The sequence below is a fragment of the Notothenia rossii genome (genome assembly GCF_949606895.1).
Source record: "Notothenia rossii genome assembly, chromosome: 3".
Classification (NCBI taxonomy): Eukaryota; Metazoa; Chordata; class Actinopteri; order Perciformes; family Nototheniidae; genus Notothenia; species Notothenia rossii.
In genome coordinates, this window is record NC_136901.1 from 75,862,000 (window position 1) to 75,883,698 (window position 21,699).

At 39.2% G+C, this 21,699-nt stretch overlaps 2 protein-coding genes across 2 annotated transcripts; both read left to right on the plus strand.

Annotated features, from left to right (window-relative positions):
• Positions 1-2,689: 2,689 nt before the first annotated feature.
• LOC307031510 (protocadherin beta-15-like) lies at positions 2,690-5,148 on the plus strand (the record flags this gene model as incomplete). Its single annotated transcript, XM_079668699.1, has 1 exon — positions 2,690-5,148. Exon 1 carries the CDS (start codon positions 2,734-2,736, stop codon positions 5,146-5,148), a length of 2,415 nt encoding a protein of 804 aa, XP_079524825.1. The 5' UTR covers positions 2,690-2,733.
• Positions 5,149-8,146: 2,998 nt separating this feature from the next.
• LOC307033043 (uncharacterized protein) lies at positions 8,147-20,085 on the plus strand (the record flags this gene model as incomplete). Its single annotated transcript, XM_079671312.1, has 3 exons — positions 8,147-8,702; positions 13,355-15,189; positions 17,650-20,085. 3 exons carry the CDS (start codon positions 8,147-8,149, stop codon positions 20,083-20,085), a joined length of 4,827 nt encoding a protein of 1,608 aa, XP_079527438.1.
• Between the last annotated feature and the right edge of the window lie 1,614 nt (positions 20,086-21,699).

Consider the following 21,699-nt stretch of genomic DNA (forward strand, 5'->3'; position numbering starts at 1 on the left):
TTCCACTGATCATAATTCCATTGTTGAGGTCTACGAGAATAGATTTAGTGCAATTTTCCAAAATCACTTTGGTTTCTCATACAGCATCTCTGTAAACTACGTGTATTCACTGAATTTCACTATCTGCCTTTAACGGCTCGTTGTAGCTCCAATAGCTCCAGCCCCCACCCTCCCTGTGAGCACATTGTGCTCTGATTGGTCGGGACGTTGTGAATCGCGCTGAGCTCCGTGGAGGTGTGGTTTCCTTGTTTAGCGACAGCGAAACACAGCCAAACTCACCCTGAGCACACACAAAGTCACAGCCGAAGTAAAAACAATAAGTGTGGCTTGATATTGAGTAAGAAAAAGGTTGATAAACGCTGTGAGAATGGGTCTGCAGAGAGAATTTCGCCGCGATCCCAACTCTCTGTTATCAGCCTGCAGCCAGGAAGGAGAGATCAGCAGAGCTGCCTGCACTGATTGTGTGTGTGAGGAAGTCCGTGGATTGGCCAATTTGGACCAATCAGCGGGTGCTTAACGTAACGGCTCCGCGGACGTAACGTAACGGCTCCACGAATTGGTCCATTTGGTTCCGGGTAACGCATGAAATCATGCGGCACCCGGAAGAATCAATGGACAGTGACATATCTCCAACGAGGCGTTTTGGGGAGGTCTTTTCTGTGTTAGAGTTTTACTCGCTACAGGGTGTACTTTGAGGGTTTTGACTCTGCAGACCGTTTACATGCATAAAAACCTTCATAACACACAAGGGGACGGGTAATAACCGGAAAAGCATGACATGGGACCTTTAATGCAGGAACAATACCTTAACTAATGCATCAACTAAGGTATCTCAATCATCATGACTTCTGAGTTATTAATGATGTTCATGTCTTCTTCATGTGCAGTTAAAGTGACAGGCCAAACAACTGACCACTCACAGCAATTCCAAGTGTTGTAATGATTAATTAAGCATTATTGTGTCATTACTTCATCATGTTTGTGCCCCTTCAAATAAAGTGGTGACCTTTTCCGTCGTTTACACTGATAAATAATATGATTAATGGCCTATGTGAAATCACCGTTATTAACCATTTGGTGTTCATGCATCAATCGTCTTTGTGATCCCTCAAACAAAGTCAGCCCTTATAGCCATCATGTATTTGGCAATATTACAAATGCAAATTAGATCATCATTTTGGACTTCATTTATATTATCAATTATTTGGTTAGGACTTTTTTGTATGTATCATACAGTATTATATTAAAGCTCACAAACCATTTAAGATAACTCATTCATACTATTAACAAAGTTTGATGTATAATCCAAAGCCAACAAGATCACATTTTCACATCTCACGACACATAAGAAAGCAATACAAATGTTCGGCAAACACACAAAATGGCAGTTGAATTATTTGCGATTTTAACTCGACCACAACAGATAAAATGCACTGAAATTACTTGCGTATAGATCATCAGGGATGTATCTTTCAGAAAAAAAGTCCTGACTCATATGTATTGATAAATCTTGAAACGTCCATCTTCTTCATATCTGAAGTCAGTGAGCTCTTGGTGGTTCAGGGAAACATGACCCGAATGTACTTCAGTAAACGACCGAGAGGTCCTTTCTTATGCCTGTTTCCAAGCCAGTAAGTCCATTCTATAACGGCAAGATGTTCTTTCAAAGGTTTCTCAGTTCGGTTTCCCCTAAGCTGCCAAATTATGGATTTGTAGTTAATCGTGATTACAACACTTGTAATTGCTGTGAGTGGTCAGTTTGTTGGCCTGTCACTTTAACTGCAGATCTATATGAAGAAGACATGAACATCATTAATAACTCAGAAGTCATGATGATTGAGATACCTTAGTTGATGCATTAATTAAGGTATAGTTCCTGCATTAAGTCATGCATGATATACTATTAATCCTTATACATTACTGATAGTTCGTGAGGTACTACATGAATGAATTAATGTTTTTTCATGCATTAAGTCATGCATGAATTCATGATGATGAATGTACCCTTACCATAAAGTGTTACCAATGTGTGTTACACTAGAGCAACATAAAAGGCAAGCTGTACCTGTTGCTCTGTTATTTTTCATATGCATTCATATGCATCTCATGTCATTTAATTAGATTGCATTTATGGGATCAAGTGGTCTTTGGAGAAGGCTTGAGGCAGATGTAACATTTTTGACGACATTGTATTGATCTTAATTTCAGAGGTAGAAATGAGAGAGACATTTTTTTTAATCAAACGTTTGAGTATTAAGCGTGCAACAATAAAGATCATGATCTGTGGTCGGACATTGTGCGTAGAGTTGTCTTACTTGTATTACTATGAAGAGCTGTGTGTGGATTACTACATGAGCAGAAATACTATTGTTTGAACGTCTTAAAACAAAGAGAACAATCATCTTATTTACCTTAACGAAATGTTAAGTTACATTAATACATTTAATAACTTATTTGAATATGTTTTTATTCAAGTAAATGTCCAGGTGACTTACTGATATGTTAAGACAATATGCAGCGGTTCTCTAAAGCTGTTATATTCTATGTTGGCTCACGGTGGCACTATAGACCAGCTAAGGATAAGCCTTGAGCCTGCCTTTTTTAACACCCATTATTTGCTTCGACCACCCCTGTGTTCTGTATATTTTTCAACACTGACGACACTTATGCTTGTAGGGCACATATTATCAACTTGATATCGACTTGTCTTAATTTGTGTAGTACAGCCTGAGGATGAGGAATAGACAGAGCGTTTTTCAAAGCTACGGCTTTGTGTTTTTCTTTGTTGCGCTGCAATGCGCACACGGAGACCTGAGCTATTCTGTACAGGAGGAGGTCAAGCGCGGATCTGTTATTGGAAATATTGCCAAGGATCTCGGACTCGAGGTGGGAAGACTGTCTGCTCGAAAAGCTCGTGTCGATATGGAACAAAACGACAGACATTATTGCGGAATTAACCTTCGTACTGGAGATTTAATCGTTGAGGAAAGGATCGACAGAGAGGAGCATTGTGGAGAAAAGCCTTCGTGTGTTCTTAAATTTGACTTGCTGTTAGAGAGTCCATTGGAGTTACACCGGTTGTCTCTGCAGGTGCAAGATATAAACGACAATTCACCAATTTTCCCGAAGGATATTGTAAAACTGGAAATACATGAATCCGCTGTTAAAGGAGCTAAGTATCGCATAAATGCAGCTCACGATGCAGACATAGGAAAGAACTCAGTTGAAAGCTACATTTTGCAGCAAAACCCTCACTTTGTGTTCAATATTCAGACCACAAATGCTGGAAGAAAATATGGTGAGTTGGTTTTAGATAAAGAGTTAGACCGAGAGGAGCAGCAGGAAATGAAATTATTGCTCACAGCTTTGGATGGAGGCTCTCCTCAGAGATCCGGGACTGTAGTCATACACGTCATTGTACTTGATATTAATGATAACTCCCCAGTTTTCACTGAGTCTGTATATACGTGCACGTTACCAGAAAGCTCACCTATGAAAACCCCAGTTATCACTGTAAGTGCATCAGACGCAGACGAAGGGGTGAACGGAGAGGTTAGGTATGAATTTAGCCGACTCTCTGATAAATCACAAAAGCTATTTTTACTAGATGAGAAAACTGGAGACATCACGGTGACAGGTGAAATTGATTATGAAGAGGGATCTAAATATGAAGTTTTTGTTGAGGCCAAAGATGGTTATGGTCTCTCTTCCGAAGCAAAGGTGATAATTGAAATCACTGATATAAATGACAACGCCCCAGTGATATATTTAAAATCCCTGACTAACCCCATACCTGAGAACGTGTCACCTGGTGCAGAGGTGGGCATAATTAACGTGCAGGATAGAGACTCTGAGAATAACAGACAGGTCCGATGCTCCATTCAGCAAAACGTCCCTTTTAAGTTGGTTCCTTCTATTAAAAACTATTATTCTCTGGTGACCACAGGACAACTGGACCGTGAACTAGTGTCTGATTACAACATTACAATCACTGCCACTGACGAGGGCTCTCCCCCTCTGTCCTCCTCTAAAACTGTTCAGTTATCTGTATCAGACATCAACGACAACCCACCTGTGTTTGAGGAGCAGTCCTACAGCGCATATGTGACTGAAAACAACAAACCTGGCTCCACTTTATGTTCCGTTACTGCTCGAGACCCCGACTGGAGACAAAACGGTACCGTGATTTATTCTATGTTACCCGGTGAGGTGAACGGTGCCCCGGTGTCCTCCTATCTGTCTGTTAACGGAGATACAGGGGTTATGCACGCTGTGAGGTCGCTTGATTATGAACAGTTCAGGAGTTTTAAAGTCCACGTGATGGCCAGAGACAACGGTTCTCCTCCGCTCAGCAGTAACGTGACCGTCAGTGTGTTCATATCGGATGTGAATGACAACTCTCCCCAGATACTGTACCCCGCCCCGGAGGGCAACTCCTTCATGACCGAGCTGGTCCCCAAAGCTGCACACGGAGGCTCTCTGGTGTCCAAAGTGATCGCGGTGGACGCGGACTCCGGACAGAACGCCTGGTTGTCCTATCATATTGTCAAATCCACTGATCCGGGACTTTTCACTATTGGTCTGCACAGCGGAGAAATCAGGACACAGCGGGACATTTCTGAGTCTGACAGCATGAAACAGAACCTTGTTGTGTCAGTGAAAGATAATGGACAGCCCTCTCTCTCTGCCACCTGCTCCATGTATTTACTTATCTCTGATAACTTGGCTGAGGTTCCAGAACTGAAGGATATTTCTTACGATGAGAAGAACTCCAAACTGACCTATTATCTGATCATCGCGCTGGTGTCAGTGTCCACCTTTTTTCTCACCTTCATCATCATCATACTGGGTGTGAGGTTTTGTCGCAGGAGAAAGCCCAGACTGTTGTTTGATGGAGCAGTTGCCATCCCCAGCACTTATCTCCCTCCTAATTACGCAGATGTTGACGGAACAGGAACTTTACGCAGCGCTTACAATTATGACGCCTACCTGACAACAGGTTCCAGAACCAGTGACTTTAAGTTTGTGTCATCTTACAATGACAACACACTGCCTGCTGACCAGACTCTGAGGAAAAGCCCTTCAGACTTTGCTGAAGTGTTTGGAGACTGTGATTCTTCTCCTGAGGTAGGAATTATCGTCACTTAATGTTGACACCTATTATATATCATGTGAACGAAGCTGTTCATATACATTTTTGCTGTTCTTTTTCTTTAAACGAACTTTTAAGACAATGTAAGGTCGATCAAATGAATGACACTTTACAAGTAACTAGCATATTTTCTTGATGCACTCAAAGGGCTTAATGATGCATCAATATTTGACAGCATAGTTTCTACCATAGTAAGCAGGTGGTTCAAATGATTTGGTTATTTGACTATAGGCTTTTTTGAATTACATTTATTATTATTGAAACCGGTCTTTCTGTCAAAAGTACTCCTGTGTTTCAACACTTGTTTTTTTAGTCGACCTTCAACCTGTCTCTCTCTTTGGTGCTGAAAAATGAAGTCGGTGATTTTATTCATGACGAACCTCTCTGTTGCTATTGTGGATTTTCAGGAGTAGCCCACCCCTTTAATCCGTTTTTATTTGTTTTTAAACATCTAAAGGACACATTACTGAGAAGTTAGTTTTCCAGATGCCCGTGTTTTATTTTATTCTTAAAATCTGGGATTTGAGTTATAGTGTTGGTGCTCTAGATTAAAAACACAAAAGTAAAACAAGGACACAAACTGTTAAGACCACTGAGACAAATGTAACACTTGTGATATTGGGCTATATAAATAAACATTGATTGATTGATTGATTGATTGATTGATTGATTGATTGATTGATTGATTGATTGATTGACATTAGCACATCAATATTTAGCCTCGAAGTGGCTTGTTTGTAAATTAATCTCATTATCCAATTAATTCCATTTATTGTAATGTGCCTTATTTTCAGTGCAGTAATATTTTCATCCCTTTTCAATTTTAAATCTCATTGTGAAATGTAATGACAAAAATATGTGGGTAACACTTTATGGTAAGGGTACATGAATCATCATGAATTCATGCATGACTTAATGCAGGAACAATACCTTAATTAATGCATCAACTAAGGTATCTCAATCATCATGACTTCTGAGTTATTAATGATGTTCATGTCTTCTTCATGTGCAGGTAAAGTGACAGGCCAAACAACTGACCAGTCACAGCAATTCCAAGAGTTGTAATGATTAACTAAGCATTATTGTGTCATTACTTCATCATGTTTGTGCCCCTTCAAATAAAGTGGTGACCTGTCCCGTCGTTTACACTGATAAATAACATATGATTAATGGCCTATGTGAAATCACCTTTATTAACTATTTTGTGCTCTTGCATCAATCATCTTTGTGATCCCTCAAACAAAGTCAGCCCTTATGTCTATTTACTGTAGGCATCATGTATTTGGCAATATTACAAATGCAAATTAGATCATAATTTTGGACTTAATTTATATTATCAATTATTTAGTGAGGACTTTTTTGTATGTATCTACTTATTTTAAAGCTCACAAACCATTTAAGATAACTCATTCATACTATTAAAAAAGTTTGATGTATAATCCAAAGCCAACAAGATCACATTTTCACATATCATGTCACATAAGAAAGCAATACAAATGTTCGGCAAAGACACAAAATGGCAGTTTAATTATTTGTGATTTTAACTTGACCACAACAGATAAAATGCACTGAAATTACTTGCGTATAGATTTTCAGGGATTTATCTTTCAGAAAAAAACTCCTGACTCATATGTAATGATAATAGATGTGAGGCACGAACAGGGGCTATCTTGAAACGTCCATCTTCTTTAAATCTGAAGCCAGTGAGCTCTTGGTGGTTCAATCAGGGAAACATGTACTTCAGTAAATGACGAGAGGTCCTTTCTTATGCCTGTTTCCAAGCCAGTAAGTCCATTCTATAACTGCAAGATGTTCTTCCAAAAGTTTATCAGTTCGGTTTCCCCTAAGCTGCCAAATTATTGATTTGTAGTTAATCATGATTACAACACTTTGAATTCAACACAATACATGCACTGCTGTGACCAACAGACCAGGTCACCACTTTATTTGAAGGGGCACAAATATAAAGTAATTACAAAATAATGCTTAGTTAATCATGATTACAACTCTTGGAATTGCTGTGAGTGGTCAGTTGTTTGGCCTGTCACTTTAACTGCACATGAAGAAGACATGAACATCATTAATAACTCAGAAGTCATGATGATTGAGATACCTTAGTTGATGCATTAGTTAAGGTATTGTTCCTGCATTAAGTCATGCATCATATACTATTAATCCTTGTACATTACTGATAGTTCATGAGGTACTACATGAATAGATTCATGCTTTTTCATGCAATAAGTCATGCATGAATTCATGATGATGAATGTACCCTTACCATAAAGTGTTACCAATATGTGTTACACTAGAGCAACATAAAAGGCAAGCTGTACCTGTTGCTCTGTTATTTTTCATATGCATTCATATGCATCTCATGTCATTTAATTAGATTGTATTTATGGGATCAAGTGGTCTTTGGAGAAGGCTTGAGGCAGATTGTAACATTTTTGACGACATTGTATTGATCTTAATTTCAGAGGGAGAAATGAGAGAGACATTTTTTCGAATCAAACGTTTGAGTATTAAGCGTGCAACAATAAAGATCATGATCTGTGGTCGGACATTGTGCTTAGAGTTGTCTTACTTGTATTACTATGAAGAGCTGTGTGTGGATTACTACATGAGCAGAAATGCTATTGTTTGAACGTCTTAAAACACAGAGAACAATAATCTTATTTACCTTAACGAAATGTTAAGTTACATTAATACATTTAACAACTTATTTGAATACGTTTTTATTCAAGTAAATGTCCAGGTGACTTAGTAATATGTTAAGACAATATGCAGCGGTTCTCTAAAGCTGTTATATTCTATGTTGGCTCACGGTGGCACTATAGACCAGCTAAGGATAAGCGTTGATCCTGCCTTTTTTAACACCCATAGTTTGCTTCGACTGGTCACTGTATATCTTTCAGCACCGAAGACAAATGCTTAGAGGGCACATATTATCAACTTGATATCGACTTGTCTTCATTTGTGTAGTACTGCCTGAGGATGAGGAATAGACAGAACGTTTTTCAAAGCTACGGCTTTGTGTTTTTCTTTGTTGCGCTGCAATGCGCACACGGAGACATGAGCTATTCTGTACAGGAGGAGGTCAAGCGCGGATCTGTTATTGGAAATATCGCCAAGGATCTGGGACTGGAGGTGGGAAGACTGTCTGCTCGAAAAGCTCGTGTCGATATGGAACAAAATGACAGACATTATTGCGGAATTAATCTTCGAAGTGGAGATTTAATCGTTGAGGAAAGGATCGACAGAGAGGAGCATTGTGGAGAAAAGCCTTCGTGTGTTCTTAAATTTGACTTGCTGTTAGAGAGTCCTTTGGAGTTACACCGGTTGTCCCTGCAGGTGCAAGACATAAACGACAATTCACCAATTTTCCCGAAGGACATTATACAACTGGAAATACGTGAGTCCGCTGTTAAAGGAGCTAAGTATCGCATAAATGCAGCTCACGATGCAGACATAGGAAAGAACTCAGTTGAAAGCTACATTTTGCAGCAAAACCCTCACTTTGTGTTCAATATTCAGACCACAAATGCAGGCAGTATATATGGTGAGTTGGTTTTAGATAAAGAGTTGGACCGAGAGGAGCAGCAGGAAATGAAAGTATTGCTCACAGCTTTGGATGGGGGCTCTCCTCAGAGATCCGGGACTGTAGTCATACACGTCATTGTACTTGATGCTAATGATAACTCCCCAGTTTTCACTGAGTCTGTATATACGGCCTCGTTACCAGAAAGCTCACCTATGAAAACCCCAGTTATCACTGTAAGTGCATCAGACGCAGACGAAGGGGTGAACGGAGAGGTTAGGTATGAATTTAGCCGACTCTCTGATAAATCACAAAAGCTATTTTTACTAAATGAGAAAACTGGAGACATCCCGGTGACAGGTGAAATTGATTATGAAGAGGGATCTAAATATGACATTTTTGTTGAGGCCAAAGATGGTTTTGGTCTCTCTTCCGAAGCGAAGGTGATAATTGAAATATCTGATGTAAATGACAACGCCCCGATGATATACACTTAACAAAAATAGAAATGCAACACTTTTGTTTTTGCTCCCATTTTTCATGAGATGAACTCAAAGATCTAAAACATTTTTTACATACACAAAATAGCCATTTCTCTCAAATATTGTTCACAAATCTGAAAAAATCTGTGATGGTGAGCACTTCTCCTTTGCCGAGATAATCCATCCCACCTCACAGGTGTGGCATATCAAGATGCTGATTAGACAGCATGATTATTGCACAGGTGTGCCTTAGGCTGGCCACAATAAAATGCCACTCTGAAACGTGCAGTTTTGCTTTATTGGGGGGGTCTGGGGGGGGGGTCCGAAAACCCTGGGGTTAAACCCTAACCCTAACCCTAACCCTAACATGTCACCCATTGAGCATGTTTGGGATGCTCTGGATCGGCGTATACGACAGCGTGTTCCAGTTCCTGCCAATATCCAGCAACTTCGCACAGCCATTGAAGAGGAGTGGACCAACATTCAACAGGCCACAATCAACAACCTGATCAACTCTATGCAAAGGAGACCATCAGTGTGTTCATATCGGATGTGAATGACAACTCTCCTCAGATACTGTACCCCGCCCCGGAGGGCAACTCCTTCATGACCGAGCTGGTCCCCAAAGCTGCACACGGAGGCTCTCTGGTGTCCAAAGTGATCGCGGTGGACGCGGACTCCGGACAGAACGCCTGGCTGTCCTATCATATAGTCAAATCCACTGATCCGGGACTTTTCACTATTGGTCTCCACAGCGGAGAGATCAGGACACAGCGGGACATTTCTGAGTCTGACAGCATGAAACAGAACCTTATTGTGGCAGTGAAAGATAACGGACAGCCCTCTCTCTCTGCCACCTGCTCCATGTATTTACTTATCTCTGATAACTTGGCTGAGGTGCCAGAACTGAAGGATATTTCTTACGATGAGAAGAACTCCAAACTGACCTCATATCTGATCATTGCACTGGTGTCAGTGTCCACCTTTTTCCTCACCTTCATCATCATCATCATCATCATCATCATCATCATCATCATCATCATCATCATCATCATCATCATCATCATCATCATCATCATCATCATCATCATCATCATCATCATCATCATCATCATCATCATCATCATCATCATCATCATCATCATCATCATCATCATCATCATCATCATCCTCGGTGTGAGGTTTTGTCGCAGGAGAAAGCCCAGACTGTTGTTTGATGGAGCAGTCGCCATCCCCAGCGCTTATCTCCCTCCTAATTACGCAGATGTTGACGGAACAGGAACTTTACGCAGCGCTTACAATTATGACGCCTACCTGACAACAGGTTCCAGAACCAGTGACTTTAAGTTTGTGTCATCTTATAATGACAACACACTGCCTGCTGACCAGACTCTGAGGAAAAGCCCTTCAGACTTTGCTGAAGGGTTTGAAGATTGTGATTCTTCTCCTGAGGTAGGGCCATGTATCATATAATCTTGGTCGTGTTCATCATCCTGAAAAATGTGTATTTACCAACCATGTATTCGTTGCAAAGTTATATTCTAAGGTTGTGAGTACATTTACATATTTATAGTATTCTTTAACAAAACATATGATGCCCTGTTATGATTATGTTCATTTCTGAGGAATTTATCTTCAGTTGAACTTGCCTTTTATCTTCCCACATGATTGCTCATCATGCGATCGAAATTGTTTGAAATTACGTTAACTTAACTCTGTCCATGGTTCTGAAATCGGTTTGTTATTCAGTTATATTTTTAGGACTAATTTACTTCTATATTATACCTATTTTTTTGATGTTCTTTTTGAGTTTACTTTATGTAAACTTGGTTATATATTTCATTTTCTGAATTATATTTTATCTCAACATATGCTAGTATCATTGTATTTATTAGTTTTTCTTATTTGGTTGAATCTTAGTTTCTTCTTTATAATTGGAGCTGATTACTTCTTATTGACATTGGGACACGATGTTAGAGCACTAATACGTTGAAGGTTTTGCATTTGTTGTCCCTTATTCTGCTTGAGTATATTGTTCATTTGTGGTGTTTTTCAATAATGCTGGTTTTGCTGTTGAATGTGTTTTGTCTTAAATCAATCTGTACACATACTGACATCATTTGGTAGATCATTTTAAAGGCTTTTGTATCCTTTCATATTAATGTGTTTTTTCTTTAATAGATATTGCATAATGAAAACGTAACTACAAAACTGTTGTTTCATTTACTTGCACTCTCAAACTGAGGTGAGTTGAATACATTTTGATCTTCTAGAATACATTTATAAATCTCAAGATCTGCTTTATGAGGTACAGTTTTTGGGGTATATATCTTAAGGCATATTTATCATAGCAAATACATTTTTCTCGCCAGTAATAGTAGAGTACACAAAAGTGCGTGAGAGAAGGACAAAGAATAATTTCTCTATTTAAATACAAAACATTTAAACCACATTTTTTATAAAGCGACATGCAGAACACCTTTAAATGTTGTTCTTAACATTACATTTCTTGTTTCCTGCATTTCACTTCTCTAATGTAACATTTGAAATGGTAGCATTGCTCTACTGATTTTATTAAATGCTGTGCAGCCTGTCTGAAAATGTCAAATTTAGGAGTTAAATCAGCTTTTATTTTTAGACAATGTAGATTAAAGCACATACACCTTCTTTCTTTTTGGGAGAAATATGTCTGATGTTTTGGTCTCCTGTAAGTTGCCCATACATTCTGAAGTATACAGTCATGTGTCCATTAGATCTGCATTCATTACCATCCAGCGGTAATAGTGATTATTAAAGCTTTTGGTCACGTTGGAGGCACACATTGCTTCAATTTATAGAATTTTAAAGTCAAATGACCTTTCAGTAGGTTTCATTTCATTTATATTACTGCTGAAATAATCCTTTACCTGTTTTCAATCAGAACAATTTAAATGGTGGTTGACCAAATCTATACAAGAAGCTATTTAACAACATTGTCTTAACTTGAAATGATCCATCTTAACCCATTAAGGTGGAAATGGGAAATAATTGGATCAAGGGAGGGAAAACTGACCAATTTCATGTTTGAGTTTAGGCATATCAAAGCATTAAGGCAATATGTTTAAATGATACGTAAATGTAAACCTATAAAGAAGCGGTTCACCTGTTAGTGATTGTTTAATGTCTATAATTTGTCAAGCCAATAATTATTGGATTCATCCGCACTCTGTGCTATTGTTTTACATGTCTAGGGGGCAAAGTAATCATATCGTGTATTATTTGTTAGTCCCAAGGGCTAAGCAACTATAGTTAATGTTTATTTATTTTTGAAGTATTTATCGTCATTGTTAAAGGTCATTTTTAACGTGGTTCTCTTAGTATCTATATGTAAACACGACCCAAATCATAAGTCACTATGTTATACCCGGGAAGTACTCATGGTGTCAGTGTGTACTAGTAAACGAGAGGACACAGTCATTCTCCACCCTTCGGTCTCAGCACATTTAAAGCCTGGTTATGCTATTGTACCGTGGTTTACAAAAACACTTCGTGATATGAACGCAGTGTGAAGAGTGTGTATATTGGAGGACATCGCAGCTGTATTCTTGATTGATTTGGGACAAACTTGGAAGCAGTTCTTACTTGCAGTAACAATGGGATGCAGCAGATTTGCGCTGCTCTATGGCGTTGCTTTTATTTTTCTCGGCCTCCACCAGGGCTATGGAGACGTGAGCTACTCTATCCCGGAGGAGATGAAACGTGGATCTGTAATTGGAAATATCGCTAAAGATCTTGGACTTGATTTGGGCAGATTGTCTGCCCGCAAGGCCCGTATTGATACCGAAGATAATGTCGTTAAGTACTGCGGTGTAAATCTCAACACCGGAGATTTGATCGTACAGGAAAGGATTGACAGAGAAGGGCTCTGTGCAAAAAAGGCATCGTGTGTTTTAAAACAGGAACTCGTGCTGGAAAATCCGCTAGAACTGTACCGTATAAATATTCGCGTTCAAGATATTAATGATAATTCACCGCAATTTAAAGAGGAATCACTTAATTTTGAAATCCAGGAATCAGCGGTCAAAGGTGCACATTTTCTTTTGGATGAAGCGAAAGATGGAGACATAGGAGAAAATGCTGTTCAGAGCTACACACTGCAGGAGAACGATAATTTCAAACTAAACGTGAAGACAAAGGGTGGACGAAAATATGGTGAATTAGTTTTAGACAAAGAGTTGGACAGAGAGGGAAAAAAAGAGATTATGTTTTTGCTTACCGCGTTTGATGGAGGCTCTCCTCAGAGATCAGGTACTGTAGTCATACACGTCACTGTGCTGGATGCTAATGATAATGTCCCAGTGTTTAGTCAGGCCGTATATGAAGCCAGTCTTCCTGAAAACTCTCCTCAGGATACATTGGTGATCAGAGTGAGCGCAACTGATGCAGACGAAGGAATAAATGGTGAAGTAACCTACGGGTTTGACCATGTGTCAGATGAAAACCAAGTTTTCTCTCTGGACTCTAAAACGGGAGAAGTTAAAGTTGTAAGATATATTGATTATGAAAAAGAATCGTCTTATGAAATGCAGATTAGTGCTAAAGATGGTCTAGGGCTGGCATCATATGCAACGTTGTTGATTGAAATAACAGATATTAATGACAACGCCCCGGTGATATATTTAAAATCCCTGACTAACCCCATACCAGAGAACGTGTCACCTGGTGCAGAGGTGGGCATCATTAACGTCCAGGATAGAGACTCTGAGACTAACGGACAGGTCCGCTGCTCCATTCAGCAAAACGTCCCTTTTAAGTTGGTTCCTTCTATTAAAAACTATTATTCTCTGGTGACCACAGGACAACTGGACCGTGAACTAGTGTCTGATTACAACATTACAATCACTGCCACTGACGAGGGCTCTCCTCCTCTGTCTTCCTCTAAAACTGTTCAGTTATCTGTAGCAGACATCAACGACAACCCACCTGTGTTTGAGGAGCAGTCCTACAGCGCACATGTGACTGAAAACAACAAACCTGGCTCCACTTTATGTTCCGTTACTGCTCGAGACCCCGACTGGAGACAAAACGGTACCGTGATTTATTCTCTGTTACCCGGTGAGGTGAACGGTGCCCCGGTGTCCTCATATCTGTCTGTTAACGGAGACACGGGGGTGATCCACGCTGTGAGGACGTTTGATTATGAACAGTTCAGGAGTTTTAAAGTCCACGTGATGGCCAGAGACAACGGTTCTCCTCCGCTCAGCAGCAACGTGACTGTCAGTGTGTTCATATCGGATTTGAATGACAACTCTCCTCAGATACTGTACCCCGCCCCGGAGGGCAACTCCTTCATGACCGAGCTGGTCCCCAAAACTGCACACGGAGGCTCTCTGGTGTCCAAAGTGATCGCGGTGGACGCGGACTCCGGACAGAACGCCTGGCTGTCCTATCATATAGTCAAATCCACTGATCCGGGACTTTTCACTATTGGTCTCCACAGCGGAGAGATCAGGACACAGCGGGACATTTCTGAGTCTGACAGCATGAAACAGAACCTTATTGTGTCAGTGAAAGATAACGGACAGCCCTCTCTCTCTGCCACCTGCTCCATGTATTTACTTATCTCTGATAACTTGGCTGAGGTGCCAGAACTGAAGGATATTTTTTATGATGAGAATAATTCCAAACTGACCTCTTATCTGATCATCGCGCTGGTGTCCGTGTCCACCTTTTTCCTCACCTTCATCATCATCATCCTGGGTGTGAGGTTTTGTCACAGGAGAAAGCCCAGACTGTTGTTTGATGGAGCAGTCGCCATCCCCAGCGCTTATCTCCCTCCTAATTACGCAGATGTTGACGGAACAGGAACTTTACGCAGCGCTTACAATTATGACGCCTACCTGACAACAGGTTCTAGAACCAGTGACTTTAAGTTTGTGTCATCTTACAATGACAACACACTGCCTGCTGACCAGACTCTGAGGAAAAGCCCTTCAGACTTTGCTGAAGTGTTTGGGGATTGTGATTCTTCTCCTGAGGTAGGGCCATGTATCATATCATCATATTCCTGTTCATTAACTTATAGAAAGTTGTATTTACTCACCACTTCTATTTTTGATTTTGAGTAAATAGTCTAATTTATAGTATATATTCTTCAAAAAAACATAATTCCTAAATTAATTAGATGTCATTATGTGGTACATTTTGTGGAATCTATTTCCTGTTGAACTTGCCTTCTATCTCCACATATTGTCTCTTATAATGCTCTAGTAATCCTTACATTACATTCCGTTATCTCTGTCCATCGTGCTCAAATCGAGTTTACATTAAACTATATTTTTCTGGCTAATTTACAAATATATTATATTTTGTTTTGATTTTCTTTTTTTGTTTAATTTATCAAACTTGGTTTGATATTGCATTTTCTCAATGTTATTCGATTTTGACGTTATCGTAGTTCTTTTTAATATACATTGGAGGTGATTACTTCTCATTGATATTGAGACACTGTAGAGCAGAGTTGAATAATTATCAATCCATTAGATCTATATTCATTAACATGCAGTAATATTGATTAAAAGCGTTTTTGGTCAGTTGGAGGCACACATTGCTTCAATTTATAGTGTTTTGACTCAAAGTTATACTTCAGTAGGTTTAATTTAATTGATAATACTGCTGACATATTTAGTTTACATATGTTTTTCTTCAATCGGAACAATTAAAATATTGTTTGAAAACCACTATACAAGAAGATATTGTCTTAACTTGAAATAATCCCATCTCAATCCATTTAGGTGGAAAAGGGAAGGAAGTACATCAAGGGAGGGAAAACTGAGCAGTTATATGTTTGAGTTAGGGACAACATTTAGGGATATCAAAGCTTTCATGTTAAAAGTATACACAATTAGATTTGATTCACCTCTTAGTGATTGTTTTATGTCTATAGTTGGATAAGCTAAGAATGATTTTGTATTGTTTTGGAAACAGTTTGACTTGAATTCATCCCCACCTTTTGTTGCTATTCTTTTAAATCGCTAGGGGGCAAAGTTATCATTATGTTGTATGTTAGTGCCATGGAAAAGCTGCTACATATATTGTATATGGACCAATGACACACCCTACATCAGTACATTTGTGGTTATCATCCTGAGGTGGCTGCAATTTTCTTCCCTGCTTATTACAGAAGCATTTTTTTTTGACTGTTTAGAGGTAGGCTATATATACTCACAGCCACAGATCTTGAAGTGTACCCAGAGAGTTAATATTTGCTTTCAAAGCGCAACATTTTTTCCTCAATTTTCCAAACACATCCTATTGATGCAGCAACAACATGTAGTGAAATGTATGTATTTGTATTCAAGAATCGGTTGTTACAATAGCAATGCAACTTCTTACATTTGTTCAGAGATGTTCTACTGCTTAGGTATGGACCTTTTGCACTTTCAGTAAACAGGTTTTTAATAAATCTCTCATAAGGCAATATTTTTATCTGACCGTTTGCTTTTTTCGTCATACAAAATTAGCCATTAATAGAGATGATATGGAAACCTACATCAGATACTTTTTTCTCAAAGTAAAAAATTACAACATTGGTAAAGCCCGATAGGGTTGGAGGCTTGGTCTGTTATAACTTGGAGAATATCTGTCATCCATTTTTCAGGGTGCAACTTGTATGTTTATTATTACAAATGTGAGGCAGTTATTTATGTTGTCTTGTAGACCTGCCCTGTAGACTGATAACTACTACGCATTTGAGTTTCCTTAATTATTCCCATCTTTGTGCCTGCATGTTTTTGGTGTACTCTCTATAAGAAACTGATTTGGAAAGATACGGAGAGAATGTAGCACGCTTTTTCAAACATATAATTTAATTTATTGTTTTCACTTTTGGATCTATCTGTCTATTGTTTTGTTTCATTGGGCTTTGATTTGAGTGAGCAGTCCTTTGCAGTAATCAGTATGCTTACTTTTATAAGGGGTGATGATATATTTACACATTTCAACAGATTTGATTTTTGGCTCTGTTACTCTTCGTCTTTGCATCAAGATACATTATGAGGACATTTTGTTTTGGTTCCTCTGTGCCTTAGTCTACCAGGTCAGTGACCTGTCAAAGACATATGTTTGCGGAATATTATTTCATTAGGAGACGTGACCTTTTTTTCATTTTTAAAATATGTCCACGTTACATTTATGTTGTTTATTGTGTTGTGACAGTGCAGGAAAGTGAAATGCTTTTGATATCATTCCTTTATCAGATGAATATCTGATTTGTTCTTTCATATAATTGAAACTACTAATACTAGTTTAAGTTTTAATAGTACAGTCTATTTCTTTATTCAACGCATGGTGTCGCTATTGGCCAGGCTGTGAAACATTACAACTCCACCCTTTACGAGACAACTGAAAGGGTAATTTTTCAGTTGCTGTTGTTCCGTGGAGGAAGTCAGAGTTAAATCGTGTTTCTCTTGATTTTACTGGATGATCCCTGTTGAATTTGCAATATTAGCGAAAACCGTCTCATTTCTAACACACACATCGTCATGATGGAGCTCAGACTGAGCTACTTCGTTTTTTTTCTATTGTTGAAACACGTGAATGGGGACGTGAGCTATTCCTTTCAAGAGGAAATGAAGCGTGGATCCGTTATTGGGAATATAGCGAAGGATCTTAACCTGGAATCGAGTAAATTGTCTACTAGGAATGTCCGCATTGATGCCACAGGAAACCGCAAACGTTATTGTGACATCAATCTCAGCAACGGAGATTTAATTGTTGCCGACAGGATCGACCGGGAGGAGCTTTGTGGAGAAAAGCTGTCGTGTGTAATAAAACGCGATATTGTTTTGGAGAATCCCCTGGAACTGCATCTGCTGAGTCTACACGTTCAAGACATTAATGATAACTCGCCACAATTTAAAGAAGAATCAATAAGTATAGAAATTCAAGAGTCAGCGGTAAGGGGGGCTCGTTTTGTGCTAGAGGAGGCGCACGATGCGGATGTAGGGCAGAATTCAGTTCAGCAGTACAGCCTCAAAAATAATGATAATTTCATTTTGTCTGTTGATGGAAACACAATAGAGCTTGTTCTTGAAAAGGAGCTTGATCGTGAAAATCAGCAAGAGATCAATTTGCTCCTCACAGCGTTAGATGGAGGCTCTCCTCAGATATCAGGTACTGTAGTCATACACGTCACTGTGCTGGATGCTAATGATAACGCCCCAGTGTTTAGCCAGGCCGTCTATAAAGCCAGTCTGCCTGAAAACTCTCCTGTAGACACTGTCGTTGTCACAGTGAGCGCTTCTGATGCAGACGAGGGAGTCAACGGAGATGTGACGTATGAATTTGGACATGTGACTGAAGATGTAAAGAGGATGTTTTGTATTGACCGTAAAATCGGAGAAATAAAAGTGAATGGTGCAATTGACTTTGAGGCTGCGATGACATATGATTTGCGCATTAAAGCAAAGGATGGTTTGGGATTGTCGTCTTATACAAAGGTAACAGTTGCCGTCACAGATGTTAATGACAACACACCTATAATCTATGTGAAATCTCTGACAAATCCAGTGCCTGAGAACGTGTCACCAGGTTCAGAGGTGGGGATCATTAATGTGCAGGATGCAGATTCGGAAAATAACCAACAGGTCCGCTGCTCCATTCGGAATAATGCCCCTTTTAAATTGGTTCCTTCTATTAAAAACTATTATTCTCTGGTGACCACAGGCCAACTGGACCGTGAACTAGTGTCAAATTACAACATTACAATTACTGCCACTGACGAAGGCTCTCCCCCTCTGTCCTCCTCTAAAACTGTTCAGTTATCTGTAGCAGACATCAACGACAACCCACCTGTGTTTGAGGAGCAGTCCCACAGCGCATATGTGACTGAAAATAACAAACCTGGCTCCACTTTATGTTCCGTTACCGCTCGAGACCCCGACTGGAGACAAAACGGTACCGTGATTTATTCTATGTTACCCGGTGAGGTGAACGGTGCCCCGGTGTCCTCCTATTTGTCTGTTAACGGAGACACGGGGGTGATCCACGCTGTGAGGTCATTTGATTATGAGCAGTTCAGGAGTTTTAAAGTCCACGTGATGGCCAGAGACAACGGTTCTCCTCCGCTCAGCAGCAACGTGACCGTCAGTGTGTTCATATCGGATGTGAATGACAACTCTCCTCAGATACTGTACCCCGCCCCGGAGGGCAACTCCTTCATGACCGAGCTGGTCCCCAAAGCTGCACACGGAGGCTCTCTGGTGTCCAAAGTGATCGCGGTGGACGCCGACTCTGGACAGAACGCCTGGCTGTCCTATCATATTGTCAAATCCACTGACCCGGGACTTTTCACTATTGGTCTCCACAGCGGAGAGATCAGGACACAGCGGGACATTTCTGAGTCTGACAGCATGAAACAGAACCTTATTGTGTCAGTGAAAGATAACGGACAGCCCTCTCTCTCTGCCACCTGCTCCATGTATTTACTTATCTCTGATAACTTGGCTGAGGTGCCAGAATTGAAGGATATGTCTTATGATGAGAAGAATTCCAAACTGACCTCTTATCTGATCATCGCGCTGGTGTCCGTGTCCACCTTTTTCCTCACCTTCATCATCATCATCCTGGGTGTGAGGTTTTGTCGCAGGAGAAAGCCCAGACTGTTGTTTGATGGAGCAGTCACCATCCCCAGCGCTTATCTCCCTCCTAATTACACAGATGTTGACGGAACAGGAACTTTACGCAGCGCTTACAATTATGACGCCTACCTGACAACAGGTTCCAGAACCAGTGACTTTAAGTTTGTGTCATCTTACAATGACAACACACTGCCTGCTGACCAGACTCTGAGGAAAAGCCCTTCAGACTTTGCTGAAGTGTTTGGAGATTGTGATTCTTCTCCTGAGGTAGGGCCATGTATCATTACATCATAGTCGTGTTCATCATCCTGAAAAATGTATTTACCCACCATGTATTTGTTGCACATTTATATTCTAAGGTTTTGAGTAAATATACATTTGTATAGTATTCTTTAACAACACATATGATGCCCTAGTTACCATTAAACATTCTGAGGAATTTATCTTCAGTTGAAATTGCCTTTTATCTTCCCACATGATTGCCCATCATCCTATATAAATCATGGTTCTGAAATCGGTTTGTTATTCAGTTATATTTTTAGGGCTAATTTACTTCTACTGTATATTATACATGTCTTTTTTTATTTTCTATGTAACTTGGTTGTATATTTCATTTTCTGAATGATGAATTAAGTCAACATTTACTAGTATCATTGTATTTATTTGATTGAATCGTGGTTTCTTCTTTATAATTGGAACTGATTACATCTTATTGATATTGGGACACGATGTTAGAGCACTAATACGTTGAAGGTTTTGCATTTGTTGTCCCTTATTCTGTTTGAGTATATTGTTCATTTGTGGTGTTTTTCAATGATGCTGGTTTTGCTGTTGAATGTATTTTATTTTAAATCAATCTGTACACATACTTACATAATTTGGTAGATCATTTTAAAGGCTTTTGTATGATTTCGTTTTAATGTGTTTTTCTATTGCATAATGAAAACCTAATTACAAAACTGTTGTTTCATTGACTTGCACTCTCAAACTGAGGTGCTTTAAATACATTTTTATCTTCTAGAATACATTTATAAATCTCAAGATCTGCTTAATGAGATACAGTTTTTGGCTTATATGTCTTAAGGCATTTGTATCATAGGGAATAAACCTTTCTCGCCAGTAATACACTAAAGTGCGCGAGAGAGGGACAAAGAATAATTTCTCTATTTAAATACAAAACATTGATGGGGGGGGGGGGGGGGTGCTTTGAGTAGACAAGAGGAGAAGAGATGAGTTTTTAAAAGGGACTGGAATACTGTTATGGTCTCAGAATAGCGGAGATCTGTGCATCAATATGTTCAAACCGTTTTTTTCAAAATGTAAAAAAAAATTATAAAATTATAAATTGTGAAAAATTAAAAATAAAATATTTCTAACGTGAACCAAAATATAATAGTAAATATTGTACAAGTGATTTTTCTTAACCAAAATTACAAACATGGCATAAAAACACATATTATTCTAATACGGGTCCCTTTAGACCCACTTATGGAAGATAGGGTCCGGTCACTCGTGCATCTAAGGGTTAAAGGCTGTTCTTAACATTAGATTTCTTGTTTCCTGCATTTCACTTCTCTACTGTGACATTTGAAATGGTAGCATTGCTCTACTGATTTTAATAAAAAGCTGTGCAGCCTGTCTGAAAAGCTCAAATGTAGGAGTTAAATCAGCTTTTATTTTTAGACAATGTAGATTAAAGCACATACAACTTCTTTATTTTTGGGAGAAATGTGTCGGAGGTTTTGGTCTCCTGTAAGTTGCCCATACATTCTGAAGTATATAGTCATGTGTCCATTAGATCTGTATTCATTACCATGCAATATTAGTAATAGTGATTATTAAAGCTTTTGGTCATGTTGGAGGCACACATTGCTTTAATTTATTGTATTTTAAAGTCAAATGATCCTT